This window comes from Abramis brama (genome assembly GCF_963993115.1).
Source record: "Abramis brama genome assembly, chromosome: 10".
Taxonomy (NCBI): Eukaryota; Metazoa; Chordata; class Actinopteri; order Cypriniformes; family Leuciscidae; genus Abramis; species Abramis brama.
The window spans coordinates 19680602-19697075 of record NC_139972.1 but is presented as its reverse complement, the minus strand read 5'-3'; the positions used below and the strand labels follow the sequence as shown (position 1 = coordinate 19697075).

At 38.8% G+C, this 16474-nt stretch overlaps 1 protein-coding gene across 3 annotated transcripts in view; it reads right to left on the bottom strand.

Annotated features, from left to right (window-relative positions):
• Positions 1-16474, bottom strand: part of sez6b (seizure related 6 homolog b) — a 187852-nt gene that overhangs the window by 1017 nt on the left and 170361 nt on the right. Inside the window, exons 10-17 of one of the 3 annotated variants that reach the window (XM_084127127.1) lie at positions 8338-8534; positions 5943-6137; positions 4057-4248; positions 3623-3817; positions 3388-3444; positions 3184-3292; positions 2024-2123; positions 38-176 (exon numbers count right to left, since the gene is read on the bottom strand). In XM_084127127.1, coding sequence (XP_083983253.1) covers positions 156-176; positions 2024-2123; positions 3184-3292; positions 3388-3444; positions 3623-3817; positions 4057-4248; positions 5943-6137; positions 8338-8534 — 1066 coding nt within the window. In that variant the 3' untranslated portion in view covers positions 38-155. Of the gene's footprint in view, positions 1-37; positions 177-2023; positions 2124-3183; positions 3293-3387; positions 3445-3622; positions 3818-4056; positions 4249-5942; positions 6138-8337; positions 8535-16474 lie in introns of those variants that run through there. The other 2 variants (XM_084127126.1, XM_084127128.1) reach the window with 2 other exon arrangements.

Here is a 16474-nt window from a genome sequence, read left to right as displayed (position 1 = left end):
TGGGACTGTGTTATGAGCGCTACAGCATACAGAGAGAGATCTGCAGGGACACTTGCACAGCATATAAGAGGTGTGAATAACCTGCAGTCTGTAACACATGGTACACGCAGCAGGCTGGGGAAAAGGTCCATATATCAGTGTAAAAGTATTGACAGTCAAATTCTCACCTCATTGTTCTTCAGGGATGCAGATGCAGAGAGAGAAGAGAAAGTGCAAATGTAAGTGACTGAGCAAGTTTATGTAGGTCAAAAAGAGTCTGAATTATTTTTCTCTGCATGAAAGTGATAGTTCACCCCCCAAAAATAATGATTCTGTCATCATTTACTCACTTTCATGTCATTCTAAACCTGTGTGACTTTCTTTTTTCCCTTTCCCAGAAGCTTTTTTTCCATACTTATATGGACTTCAGCATATTCAAACTGCCAAATTTCACTGGTTGTTGATTTTCACATAATTAAAAGTGGTGCAACACGCAAAAACAGCAATCAGATCTGGCATCATTATTGTGAAACCTGGTGCAACATACAAGTACCATGTTTGTATGTACGGTTCAAATGTTTGGGGTTGATAATATTTTACAATGATTTTAAAATGTCTCTAATGTCTGCACACATCATGATAGAGCTATAAATCAAAGCTGCTTGAAAAGGCACCCTTCCTGAAATTACCAGATTTTTCCAGTAATTTGATGACTGAATAGTACTTTTATAAAGATCACACACACTAGAGTAATTTATATAGCCAAAGATATACTTCAGAACTGAGCATAAATAAACATACATATACTATCGGTTAAAAATCTTGGGGTTGGTAATATTTTTAAATAGTTTTAAAAGAAGTCTCTTGTTCACCAAGGCTGCATTTATTTGATCAAAAGTACAGTAAAACAGTAATATTGTAAAATATTATTATAATTTTAAATACTAATAATTATTATTTTTTAACAGTTTAAAAAATATTCCTGTGATGGCAAAGCTAAAATAAAGTCTTCATTGTCACATGATCTTTCAAAAATCATTCTAATATGCTAATTTTCTGCTCAAGAAATATTTCGTATTATTATCAGTGTTGAAAACAGTTGTGCAGCTTTATATTTTTGTGGAAACTGTGATAGATTTTTTTTTTCAGGATTCTTTGATGAATAGAGAGTCTTTACTAAACTAACTAAACATAATATATTAGAAATAATTTTTTTTTGTAACAAATGGCACTTTACTGTCACATTTGGTTAATTTAATGTATTCTTGCTGAATAAAAGTATTCATTTCTTTAAAAAAAAATCTTACTAACCCCAAACTTTTGAACGGTAGTATACATGAACACAAATGACAAATGAGGCTTTTCACTGACCAACAAAATTAATTTTGGTTTGTTTGTCACTTAAAGCTATTAATTATAGAGTCATGTGGACTAGTTTTATGATGCCATTTGACCATTTGATACTTTTGCGATCACTTTTGGAGCACAACAATCTGTCCCCATCCACTTGCGGCATTGTGCAAAATTTCTTCTCCCTTTTGTGCTGCACAGAAGAAAGAAGGTTTTGGAGCGACATGAAAGGGAGTAAATGATGACAGAATTTTAATTTGTAGGTGAACTATCTCTTTGAGCCGAATGTGAATATTGAACAATGAGAGCAGGTGAAGCAGAGGTGGCGGTGATATGCCAATATACTGCAATAATGAGGTTAAATGTGTCACATCCTCTTTGGTGTTCTGCTCCACTGATAATTTTGTAAATCGTTAATGATGAGATGATGAGGGCGTGGCTTTGTGCGCCACTTCATTTCAACTCCAGAATGCCACTTTACAGCTAATTAGATTACAGAAATGAACCCACAATATGGCAACACAGATGGTGTTCAAAGTGCAGATGTGCACCTGTAAGACTTAACAGATGAGTACCTCACAGTCTACATTGAAATATCACTACGAATGGATGCGATGGGTAATACGCTTCAATTACAAGTGATGAGGAGGTTGCCGATGAATGTAGCCTTATGGTGAGCACATGCTTTACTTACTGCAGTTTCGTAAATGGGGTTTTCAAAAGCTGACTCTCCTCTGATGTGATCATATTGTGGTGATGTGGACATGGACAGCCGTAGAGACTTCCCTTGCACCCTGAAACAAACAAACATCAACAATTCATATGCCGTGCCCTGGCCTAAACCAGAGGAGAGAGATTTGAACTAAACTATCATTGTCACAAACATTGTAGAAATTTCATTGCATTATTACATAACAAAATGTCAAACCATGTGGTGGAGCTGCATGATTAATCGTGATTCACGATCTTATTCCTAAATGACAATGATTCGCCTGTATCTATTAAACATTTGAGAAGTACGATCGAAGTGAAACATTCAGATCTGCATTGCCGCTGTCGCTGAGCCAGAGAAAGCAGTCGTCTTTTCAACCACACAGTATTATTATTTCTATTACAATAATTAAAAGGGTCACAGAACTACTGGGATAAAAGTTTATAATTCGGATAGAAACACTGATATCTACATTAGCGCTCAAAATAGAGTAAATCACCTTTTGAAAGTAATGATTAAAGTAAAGATTGTATCAATTACATTGTTACACCAGTAGGTGGCAACAAGTGACTTGAAAAAATGTGTTTTGTCATTGAATTATTCATTCAAGAGATTCGTTCAAAAATGTTGATTCATCCAGTAAAGTCATTTAATCATTCGTGATTTAATTCTTTTTTTGTTGAATAATTAATTTAACATTTTAAATAGACTGCAGCAATTAACATTTTGTCAGAACCTGTAAATTAGGTTAGTTGTTTGTTCAGAATTGTGATCTCAGTTTGAAACAAAAAAATTGTGATTCTCAATTTATACAGAATCATGCAGCTCGAGTTTTTTTTTAATTATAAGATTTTTTAAATGTTTTTGAAAGAAGTTTCTTATGATCACCAAGGCTGCATTTATTTGATCAAATATACAGTAAAAATGTTGAGATAATATTACTATTTAAAATAACAATTTTCAACAAAAAACCCCCAAAAAATCACAAGCATTTATTAATTATTATATATAATAAAAATTATTATAAACATATTTACTGTCACTTTTGATCGATTGAATCGTCCTGAACCCAACTTTTGAACGGTAATGTATAAATGTTTAAGTGTAGAATAAGTGTTCAAAAAGTTTTTGGGACCACTTACCTTGAAAAGTAGAAATATATCGACAAGATGATAATTATGATTACAGCCACTGGTATGAAAATGGAAACAGCCACACTGGCTCCTTCCATACTGAAATCTGCACTGGCCACTAGTAGACAAAGTATAGCAAATACATAAAATAAGTCGAGATGGATAACTGTGATTACAAATACATGTGCATTTCTAAGATGCAAAAGTTCTTACCATCCAGTCTACGTTCATCGATGTACTCCTGTGTTACCGCTGGGAGAAAAGTGAGAGCTTTTAACAAAACGAGAAAATGTTGCATGTCATACCAATTATTCAAAACAAACACTCCCTTCCCTGAAGAGAAACAACATATCAATAAATAAATATGCAGACTGCAGACAGGATAGAGACCTTGAATATTATAGTATGCAGATCACACACCATGAACATTGCAAAACACACGGACTACCTTTGCACAGCGGGGGTGGATGACTCCATTTGGAAGGGTGCCCGGAGACACATCGGAGAACAGGCTCACCCTGGAGCTCAAACCCACTCATGCAGGAGAAGCGCAGAGTTTCTCCAGCCTGATACGCACGCTTCTCGGAGCTCTGAATGGTATAGGCGGGAGTGCCGGGGTTCCTACACGGCTCATACGATTCAGCTATATAACACAAATACACGTACACACACATTCACAAATGTGGATAAGTTAGTTCTATACTACTACTTCTGTAAAACAAGAAAGGCTCTTTTTCAATGGTTTTGGAGTTTATTCTGTAAACTGTAAAGCCTTCATTGCATGTTGATTAAATTGTAATTATTATACAGTTAACAACCACTATGTGTGTGCATCTTTAGGTGTATATATGGGATTATTTGCGAATGAAATCAGGTACTCACGAATGCATTTGGGAAGTTTCTCGCTCCATTTGGGGCCGGTGGAGTCACGATGGTAGCAGGAGAGGAGGCTGTTTCCTGACAGTGAGAAGCCTTTGTTACAGATGTACTGGACAGTTGAGCCCACGATGAGACGCGGGCCTGACATCACCCTGCGACTGTGCTCCACTGTGCCTGGGTCTGGGCATGACAGGACTGGTAAAGAAAAGAGTTGAAACAATATTAAATTAATCTCAGTTGAACAAGTCTCTACGTGCATTTGATGTAGTAAAGCCCTAAGTATCTTATGCTCACCAAGGCTGCATTTATTTACAGTAAAAAATACAGTAAAAACAATTATATTGTGAAATATTTTTACAATTTAAAATAACTGTTTAGTATTTTAATATATTTCAAAATGTAATTTATTCCTGTGATGGCAAAGCTGAATTTTCTGAATTCTTACACAGTTCAGAGGAACAGCATTTATTAGATTTTTTTTCTTCTTTTCTGAAAATTCTTTACTGTCACTTTTGATTGATTTAATGCATCTTTGCTGAATAAAAATAATGACTTAAAAATTGTACTGACCCTTAACTTTTGAACAGTAGTCTACATGAACAATTACTATTTTAATGGCTTTGCAATGTAAGCTTCATAATAAAACATGTAAATACATTAACATGGCACTATAAACATGGAATATTAAAGTTTACACAATATGTAACAGAGGGTCCCTTTCAGTATGTTAGCCATTCAAAGTTAGTCAACAAATTAGTTGATTTGTATTGTAGTTCTCACTTTCACCTGAGGGTGGCACCAATGACTTATATTAAAAAATTAGTTGAGCAAACAATGCTTTTGAATTATAAGAAATGATTAATTTTATTTAGTTATTCTTGCAGGTTTTTTTTTACATTACATTTATGCATTTAGCAGACACTTTTATCCAAAGTTATATATGGTGCACTCTTTGTTCTTCATGTCTCAGTCATACATGTGGTTCCACATCCAATCAGAGTGCCAGGAGCCACCGCTCATCTCACCCAGACAGTGTGAGGCAAGAAGAGCATGTGACTTTGATCTCAGGGCAGTGTACGGACACACAGTGCTCTATAATAAAAAGATGACTTCGCTCCAGCCTGCCCAGCCGCAAACCCAATTCTCTCCCCTGCAGAAGAGGGGCAGGAAGAGGGGACGGGAGAGGCGAGTAAAATTAATGATGTTTGCGTGGCGGGTGAGAAGCTTTGAACCGGATAACGGTCCCCGCTGCTTTTGGCCTGCTGTTTTTGTGAGGGACAGCGGCCCCAGGGTCATACGTGTGTCCTGTCTGCCGATACTTCAAGTGACGAATGTCTGCGGACGTCCTGGCAGCCTGCAGTATTACACACTCACACACACAGTCCAAGCTACACAATAGCCATGCGACAAGATTTAATTTCAATCACTGGAGCGACCATGGTTACAACAGAGCTACCCTGCTCTGAAATTTGTTGAAACACTTGATGCGGTCTGGTCTCACAAGGGGGTGTAGAATGAAATAACAATTCAAATCACAGAAATCATCTTCACAAAGGTATCGTAAGGCGTGAGCACATAGAGGAAGATGCACCAATACTGCGAAGTGAAATGGCGCCTGCTTCATCCGTAAAGTCGCCCTTGAAAGAAAAGTGAGTGATTACCCACAAAGCCCTCCTTCACTCCTAACCAGTCCTTGAATGGGACCGAGTTGCAGAGGCGAACAGGCACTTGTGAAATTCCCCCCTCAAATGGAATTCAAAAGCTCATCTAGTTTTAGAGCACAGCATTGCTCTTGATCAATAGGTAGTGCGTGCTGGTTTGGAAATGGGGTGAAAATGGATTTTAGAGAGAGTGGTTATCATCATGAATGTGTGTGTATGTGTTTTCACCTCTTTCACAGCTAGGCAAGTCTCCACTCCAGGTCAGGTCCCATTGACACATGAGCATTTCGGTGCCCACCACCTCGAAGCCCGGGTAACACTGATAGGTCACCACCGTGCCGTGCACCAGGTCAGGGTGAGATGTGCTCTTCCAGCCGTTAGAGATCTCTGGAAGCTCTGGACAGGTGTCATTACGGGGAACCTCTGCAAAAAGAAAAAAATCATTTTTCCTCAGATATTTCTCCTACAATCATATGAGATAATTGCTAACATACTGTGAGAGTATAGAGCTATAAAGTGAATGTTTGCATAACACAGATTACTTGTTTTGGGAGAATCTTATGAGAAATATTTGAGATCATGTGACAATTTCTGACTTTTGAAGAAATGTTTTTTTTGTCCATACTATGGAAGTCAATGTGCTTTCATTGTTCAGAATATTGAACAAACACAAATTCTTGAATTCCACAGAAGAAAGTAAGTCATACAGGTTTACAATGACAAGAGGGTGAATAAATGAATGAGGACAGAATTTTCATTTTGGTAGATTTCATTTTTGGAAGACAAAAATTTTCTGAAGTGGTCTCATCAATGCTCTTAGATTTGCTAACATGCCAATGTTTGCAATGAAAAGTCAGAATGTAATCTCAAATATTTCTCATCAAATTCTCCCAAACCAAATGCAACTGAGCAAATTTCTTAATGAATAATTACTTTTATATAACGCTTTTCTCAGCACTCAAAGAGTTTTACATATAGAAAGGGGGAATTCATCAACCGGACCTGGATGATGCAACGGCAGCCATATTGCACCAGAACGCCCATCACACACCAGCGTATTGGTGGAGAGGAGAGAGTGATGAAGCCAATCAGTATATACACATATATGGGGATGATTAGGAGGACATGATGTTGGACAGAGGCTAATTGGCAAATTTGGCCAGGATGTCAGGGTTACTCTTTTTCAAAGGACATCCTGGGAATTTTTAATAACCACAGAGAGTCAGGACCTCGGTTTAATGTCTCATCCCAAAGGAAAGACTCTCCATTTAATCTGACTGCATTTAATATAAATCAATTTAATCTACTCTCCATCTAATCTGACTGCTTTCTAAGAGAGAAGACTGCGACATCTGTGAGATGTAATTTAATCTTTAAGGGATCGCTCACCCAAAAATTAATAGTCTGTCATCATTCAGTCACCATTATGTCATTCCAAACTTTTTTCTTTCATGGAACATAAAAGAAGAACATTTTTCATTTATTTATACAATGAACATGAATGGAGACCAATGTTGTTTTTGGTACCGATTTACTTTCATTATATGGACAAAAACAGTTTTGAAAAATCTTCATTTGAGTTTCACAGAATAAAGCAATTCAGGTTTGGAACAACATGAGGGTGAAAAAATGATAGGATTTTTATTTATGAGTGAACTATCCTTTTCATTAAAGGTCTCCATTTCTTTCCATTTAATCTCACACCTTTCTCTAAGAAACAACTGAGACATCAGTGAGTTCTCATTCGTGACTTTTCTTTCCTATGAAGTGAGTCTCAATTAGTTTGATTTGCAAAGCAAGAGGGGGAGAGGGAGAAACAGAATGTTCAATAATGCTTGCAAACTATTTCTTTGTTTCTCACCATGTCCCTGAACAAACCACAGGTGTTGTGCCTAATGACTGATAAATCAAATGCTAGGAATCAGCTTGGCTGTGATTAAAATATGAATAGAGCAGCACAAGACAGCTGGCAGGCGTTTTGCTGATGTCCATTCTTAAAGTGGCAAAACTGTGGAGGGCACGGCACCCGGCAAATGCGGCTAATGAGTACAAACGCGCACTGTAATTGTTAGCGCCTCTGCAAGGCCAAATCCTCTGCTCCTGCAGGAGCTGCTGGAGGAATCTTCCCTATGTGCTGCATGAAGGAAATGGAAAAACACTCAAAGAATCATCTGCATTCCTCCACCCTCAGAATAGAACTTATTATATGTTATCTTATATCTATATGTTATCGCGCAGTAGTCGGCCACCGAGAGAAGCTGATAGAATGACCTTCACTTTATCCCCAGGAAAGGTGAGGACTAAACCAGCTGTGGCTCTTGTTCTATAACCTCTCTCTCCCTCTTTCGTCTCCTCACCACCTTTCCATCAAACTGAGATTGGCAATCCCTGCGGCATCTCAAATAAATCTCATAAGCAGATAACTAACAAGCTTCATCCGACTACATTTGAGATTAATGAGACTGACATACACTACCATTCAAAAGTCTGGGGTTTGTAAGAGTTTTTAATGTTTCTGAAAGAAGTCTCTTCTTGAAATCTTACTGACACCAAACTTTTGAATGTGTACTGTACATGTTTGAAGCTGATAAAGTGCCATAGAAAGGGTTAAACAAGCCATTACCAAAAAAGTGCACCACAAAGCCGTTGTTGTAGCCGTAGATGTTGGTAGCAGGGTCCGACTGGAACTGGATGGTCACATCAGCCATGGAGGTGTAGAGTTTGAAGCGAGGACGGGAACCGCCGTACTGGCCCAATATCTTTGCAGTCAGGTCATCTCCGTCGTAGAAAGTCAGCAGGTCGTTCTTTCCCATGTGGAGACTGTGAACAGATAACACACAACGGGTCAGTCACAGACTAATCCTCTATCTCAGATGTTCAGGTCTCACCTCAAAGCAATACCAGGGGCCCTGATAGATTCCTGACCTCCTTCTCACCTCTCTTCCACTAGTCCTTATTGTCCAGCCTCAGCACTTTTCTCTTGTCCTTGCTGCATATGAAATCTTTTCTGCTGTTTAATGTTTACCCACTGCTTTTGTTAAGCATTTTTTGGGCCGCAGTTTCGACAGTCATGCAATCACAAACCACATTCATTTCACTCAGACTATAAAGAGCAAATGATCCAACAGAGGGGGAAACAACTCCTCCTATCTCATGTTTAGAAATAGCTGGAAAATCAGTTTCCTGATTTTCAGGAGCCAGAGAGAGAACACTTGGCAGCTTCCCTGTGGCAAATTCAAGAGAAGCTCAATCACGGACATGCTTTGAATTTTGTAGTGGAACTATTATAGATTTTACAATTAGAATTAAAAAGTCTAATTCAAAGACATTTTAGACAAAGACAAAACCATTTTAGAGACATTTAAAAATTCGTATTACCATTTTAAATAGCAATTTATGAATTTACTAGGGTTTAACTTATAAACACCCATGTGCTTGACAGTATCACTTTTAAATTAAGTTACGGTAAGAAGAGAAAAACAAATGAGTAAAAAACTAAAAGAGTAAAAGAAATGTAAACATTTTTTGTTTACATTCCAAAAAAATAGATATAGTAATGCAAATCAAATTAAATATGTACATTTTTACAACTGTAAACACAGGACAGAAACATATAATATTTATATGACATTAAATATGTACACATATTTACCACATACAAATACGCATACTGTTACACACCTACTAATTATTATCAATGTTGAAAACAGTTTAACACATCCTTGTATAATTTCTTTAAAAATAAAATCTTACTGAACCCAAACTTTTGAATTGTAGTGTATATTATATTCAGTAGAATTACTGGTAGGAATTTTCCATAGTAATTATAACTGGCTCTCCTGTCCATACTTCAGTTTTGGATTATATCAAATATAAAACCAGAAAGTTTTATTTTTTTTAAACCAGAGGGGAATCCAAGCCTGTTGATGAATGCCTGAGAATATATGACCTTCAGAACACTTTGTTATGCCTGAAAACCTTACACAAAGGTGCCAAAAATCCCAGTCTACTAAAAAAAATGTCAATGAAAAACATTACCTTGACATCTGATTCACTGCTGCACAAATAATCGGCCTATACTAAAAAAAAACATATTGAGGTATATTACAGCATACAGTATTTATGTCTATTTCTGTGAACGTGAGTGATCTGTAACTGTGGGCGACGTCCACCAGAACTAGACAGTCTGGCCAGTCAGTGGTGGAGGGGGTGTGATTCAGTTGGGCAGAGAGGTGGCATACACACTCTATCTTGTCACTAATTAATCACAAGTGGGCAGTAATGAAAGTCATTACTGAGAAGAGGGGAATAATTAATCATCTCCGTTCTGGTGCTGCACGAGGCAGAATGGTAACATTCAAGCAAAATGAAGACAGGATGTTTAAATTATGGCTTACACACGTACACACACTCATGCACTTACTGTTACATACAGATGTATATTATTCAACTGTCAACAGCCCTCTAATACTGTATGCGGGAAAATCTCTGTATCTATTTCCACTGGGAGACACATTTAAGCCAGAAGAGTCCCTGACCCGCTCTGAGGACCGTAGAGAGTGAAACTGTGTCAGCCCTTATTGGATTTGTTGTGATGAAGTTAAACAAGCCTTTGCGTAGCCGCACACCGTATCTGCCGAGAAAATCAATCATGCTTTCCATTTGCTGGCAGTAATTTCATTTTGTTTAATCACAAAAACAGGCTCAGCTTGACTTGGCCGACAACACAGCCGCCATCAGAATGCATTAAATTCTCATATGGGGCTCGCAGACACATCGTCCTCTGCTCAGCACAATGAAAAGGAAGTGACAAATACTGCCTTTAAAAAAAGGAAAAAAATGTCAATAAAGACATTCTCTGCATCTCAGAGATGGTTGAAATACATTTCTGCAGGTGAACGCCATGAAGATGCATTTAATTCTGTTTTTTTTGTTTGCTAAGAGATTAATGGGAGTATTTTGTAGAAGGATTTTGCGTCTGGTGTTTCTTCGAAAAACTAATACATAATAATCCATCATATGTCAAGCAAAACCGAGCCTATCTGTAATTTACGGGCCACAACTGTTTGTATGCGTCAGAGTGAACAAATTCTTCAGCGGCATCCAGAAGCCTGTCTTTCCTCCTCTGCCCCATGTCTGTTTAGTGAAGAATCATATACCTGAATGATTGCCCTGGTGGAAAAACACCATTTCCAATCAAATCCCCTGTGTCGAGGGTTGGGCACGATGGGCCTGTGCTCGACATACCAATAACAGCTTTGCTCCCAGGGCACAGCAAGCCCCTGCATGTCTTTGAAACCTACAGTTATTTAAAGTAAAAATGCAGGATGAACTAAATAAAAAAGTTAAACAGGTATGCAACAGAGTTACTAATTCAAATGGTTTTAAAAAATATTAAAATGTAAAAACAAGAAGCAAAATAATATTATATACACTCACCGGCCACATAGGTACACCTGTTCAACTGCTCATTAACAAATATCTAATCAGCCAATCAAATGGCATCAAATTGTAGGCATTTAGATGGTCAAGATGATCTGATGAAGTTCAAAGGGAGCAAGAATGGGGAGGAAAGCTTTGAACATGGTGTGGTGGTGCCATATGGGCTGGTCAGAGTATTTCCGAAACTACTGATCTACTGGGATTTTCACGCACAACCATCTCTAGGGTTTACTGAGAATGGTCTGAAAAAGACTCAGTGAGAGGCAGTTCTGTGGAAGAAAATTCCTTGTTGATGCCAGGGGTCAGAGGAGAATGGCCAGACTGGTTTGAGCTGATAGAAAGGACACAGTATCTCACATAGCCTCTAGTTACAACCGAGGTCTGCAAAAGAGCATCTCTGAACACACAACACGTCAAACCTTGAAGCAGATGAGCTACAGCAGCAGAAGACACACCAGTGCCACTCCTGTCAGCTAAGAACAGGAAACTGAGGCTACAATTCACACAGGCTCAGAAAAATTGGATGACAGAAAATTGGAAAAACGTTGCCTGGTCTGATGAGTCTCGATTTCTGCTGCAACATTCAGATGGTAGGGTCAGAATTTGGCGTAAACGACATGAAAGCATTGTTCCATCTTGAATTGTATCAATGCTTCAGGCTGGTGGTGGTTGTGTAATGGTGTGAGGGATTTTTTTCTTGGCACACTTTGGGCCTCTTAGTCCCAATTGAGCATTGTTTATATGCCACAGCCTACCTGAGTATTGTTGCTGACCATGTTTATCCCTTTATGACCACAGTGTACCATCTTGTGATGTCTACTTCCAGAAGGATAACGTGTCATGTCACAAAGCTCAAATCATCTCACACTGGTTTCTTGAGGATGACAATGAGTTCACTATAGGTTCAGGTTTCTGGGCTGTCGCTGAGAAACACGGAGTTTGAGCTCCCTCCAAAGATTCTCTATTGGGTTTAGGTCTGGAGACTGGCTAGGCCACGCCAGAACCTTGATATGCTTCTTACAGAGCCACTCCTTGGTTATCCTGGCTGTGTGCTTCGGGTCATTGTCATGTTGGAAGACCCAGCCTCGACCCATCTTCAATGCTCTAACTGAGGGAAGGAGGTTGTTCCCCAAAATCTCGCAATACATGGCCCCGGTCATCCTCTCCTTAATACAGTGCAGTCGCCCTGTCCCATGTGCAGAAAAACACCCCAAAGCATGATGCTACCACCCCCATGCTTCACAGTAGGGATGGTGTTCTTGGGATGGTACTCATCATTCTTCTTCCTCCAAACACGTTTAGTGGAATTATGACCAAAAAGTTCTATTTTGGTCTCATCTGACCACATGACTTTCTCCCATGACTCCTCTGGATCATCCAAATGGTCATTGGCAAACTTAAGACGGGCCTTGACATGTGCTGGTTTAAGCAGGGGAACCTTCCGTGCCATGCATGATTTCAAACCATGACGTCTTAGTGTATTACCAACAGTAACCTTGGAAACGGTGGTCCCAGCTCTTTTCAGGTCATTGACCAGCTCCTCCCGTGTAGTTCTGGGCTGATTTCTCACCTTTCTTAGGATCACTGAGACCCCACGAGGTGAGATCTTGCATGGAGCCCCAGTCCGAGGGAGATTGACAGTCATGTTTAGCTTCTTCCATTTTCTAATGATTGCTCCAACAGTAGACCTTTATTCACCAAGCTGCTTGGCAATTTCCCCGTAGCCCTTTCCAGCCTTGTGGAGGTGTACAATTTTGTCTCTAGTGTCTTTGGACAGCTCTTTGGTCTTGGCCATGTTAGTAGTTGGATTCTTACTGATTGTATGGGGTGGACAGGTGTCTTTATGCAGCTAACGACCTCAAACAGGTGCATCTAATTTAGGATAATAAATGGAGTGGAGGTGGACATTTTAAAGGCAGACTAACAGGTCTTTGAGGGTCAGAATTCTAGCTGATAGACAGGTGTTCAAATACTTATTTGCAGCTGTATCATACAAATAAATAGTTAAAAAATCATATATTGTGATTTCTGGATTTTTTAAAAATATTATGTCTCTCACAGTGGACATGCACCTACGATGACAATTTCAGACCCCTCCATAATTTCCAAGTGGGAGAACTTGCAAAATAGCAGGGTGTTCAAATACTTATTTTCCTCACTGTATATATATATATATATATATATATATACACGCATGCACACACGCAGGTATGCAAGCATACGCACACACACATACCTGGATATATTACAGTGTGTGGGAGTCATTGTACATGGAGTAAAACCCACTATGGAGCCACAAGCGATCCTGGGTTGGCCTTAAGTCCACAGGGATTTGTTTAAAATAGACTCAGGACTGAGGTAGCAAATTAACACAGGACTTTCCAGAGATTAAGGTGGATGAAATCGAGTTACTTCTGCATGAATAGCCATACAATGTTGACTTTAGGAAAAGCCAGTCAAATATAAGAGACTAAAACTTGGATTGTCAACATTTCCAGAGAGACTTAGAGGATGATGCTTTCTCAAATAAAGGAGAGAAATTAGTTCCTCTGTTTTTGGAGAGTTCTTCTTTAATTAGAAAGTTAAATATTGGTCTGGGTTCTGGCTCGGTGCCTGGGGGATGAGACAGCCTTGATTTATTACCAGTCTGCTAAAGGCTGTGACTCTCTGAGGTGCACACAACCACCATACAGAGCTCTGCAGACAAGCCAACTATAAACCCAATGCCAAAAAATGCAGGGAAAAATGAGAGAAACAATAATAATAATAATAAATAAAAAATCAATAGCTCATGGTCAATTAGGACTATACCCCTTAAAAATGGATTCAAACACTGATGCAACACATGAAAAGGCTGCTGAATGTAAGATGGTCAAAATTAGTCCAGAAACAAAAAGACATTTACATTTTTTATCTAAAGTGACTTGCATTGCATTCAAGGTACACATCCATTTTATCAGCTCTTGCTTTCCCTGGGAATCAAACTCATGAACTTGGCATTGCTGGTGCCGTGCTCACATGGATAAAAACAGAAAGGAAGTAGGCCTACTTTAAGCTTGAATTTCTCCAATGGTAGGTATTGCCAGAATTTACCCATGGGCCATAATTTACAGCATTTTTTACACATATTTTTTTCTAATAATTATGGGAAAATTAAATGCAACTATTAGCACAATTAATATACTATTGATACATTTACATATCAGTATGTTTGAGAACAACAACAGCGCTACATGGTGATCAGCAGCTCTTTGTGGCTGTCTTTATAAGCGAGTCATTGAATCATTTATTGAACTGATTTGTTCAGAAAAAAAAAGTGACTGTCTATATCAGTAAGTCACTGAATCATTAACTCAACATATTGGTTCAAACACAATGATACATTCAAGATCGAAACATTTTTGCTCTGTTTTGCTGCTGTGTTTGGAACTTTTCTCATTGGTCTAGCAAAAACTGATAAAGTAACTGACAATATTGTATCTTTTATATTAGGGCTGCCATCAGTAGTGAAGAGGCTTATTCGTCAAAAATTCCACAGGAAATGACAAAGTCAAGCGGTCAGTGAGGGACAGATTGTTAATGGTGGGCCCTTTTGGTAATTACAGTATGTCGGGCAGGAAATCCAAACGGTCGCCTATAATTCATCAACCTCAAATATGGTTTATCATTTAAAACATGTAAGTAGTAGCAACTTTACATGGCTGCTCGCTCTAACGTTAACCTAAATAATTAAATGAGCGCTACTATTAGGCACACATCCAAGTGTTTGTGTGTGGAAGCTAGAGTATAGCACGCTTACTGCATGACATGGAGGCGCGATCACTTGCATTTTTTTCCTAATAACAGCGGAAACAACTTAAAATACTCCGTCATTTATGGTCATACATATAAGAGTAATACATCATTCGAAAGGGTCTACTTTTATTTGTGTAAACTCACAATAACAACAAAACGTTGTGCTTTTTGTAAAATAAAGAATAACAAACAGGATGCGCTTTCTGCTGTCTTCGTGAACTCAAAAATGTACCAAAACTCAGCGTATAGGCTACTTGCCTCACAGACAAGTTGAAAAGTCTACTTTTAAATGAAACAATTTGAATAAAAAACAAATACTCTCTGATTACGTAATCTGTATGAAAGTTGCATTGTCTTTAAATGCGCACTATACTGTTGAGTCAGCATCCTCAACTTCATCTTTGCAGCCGACACTGACTCAGAAAACACTAGTTTATTAATAAACAATTAAAAAGTCTCCTTGTTATTTTTTTTCTGACGCATTTACAATCATATTTGCCTGTGCTTTGCGGCAAGCTTAATGCGTGCGTTTGAGCGCTGAATAGGCTATATTCCTCCATGCACCCAGTGTATATTTGAGCAGCCCAATTAAATTAATATAAACGTGCGATTAATCGACTAATTTCTTAAATGAATGACTATTAATCTTAACTTGGGGGCCCTATTTATATATATACAAAGTACATATAGGCATGAAGGCATGAACATCCAACTTGGCTAAATCATGTCGATCTTGCACAGCTGTGCACTACAACTCCAGTAGAGGGCTGTAGCACTCATGGGAATCCTGGAACTTGACTGGCTCTGATATATTCAGCATTCCATGCTGTGCGGCTAGGTCTATGAAAGACTGTGTGCAGGTGCTCCAGCTGTCACCTGTGCACCTCTCTCCCCGCTTCCTCTGGTTCACGGCCCGGCACATACAGCATGAGAAACCCTCCCTGCTAAATTAATTCATCAGCTTTCATTACGCCCCACGTTCTCAGGTAATTGGGAGTGCGTGGTACATTGATGAATGATTACAGAGGAGTGGGTGCATATTCATTATTGGGCTAAAATGTTCTTATGGCCCCATAATGAGCCTCCAGCAGTGGCCCAGGCCCTGCTATTACAGTACCCATGATTCAAGTTCAACCAAAAGGCTCTGCAGGACACCTATGTAGCAATAAGGACCTGTGTGGGGCCAATGATCGCTTGTTAGAAGTTGCATGCAAGAATATAAGTACAGAACTGGGTGAAATAGGGAAACTGGAAAAGTAGATTTGTTATTAGTCTCTCTGGGCTGAACAGCTGTGGCTGACTCCCTCCTTTCTCATTTCCCCTCGCTATATGTCTCACTTGATGTGCCTGGCTGATAATATCCCATATGTCCTTTGATAAATTTGGTCATTTGAAAATTATAAGGATGGGGGATGCGTAGGCTTCGCAATGGACCATAATGACTCCAGACACACCTAGACCAATCCAACAATGTTGGTATTACACCTGGTATTAAGATTGTCGAGAGAATTATGAAATGACAA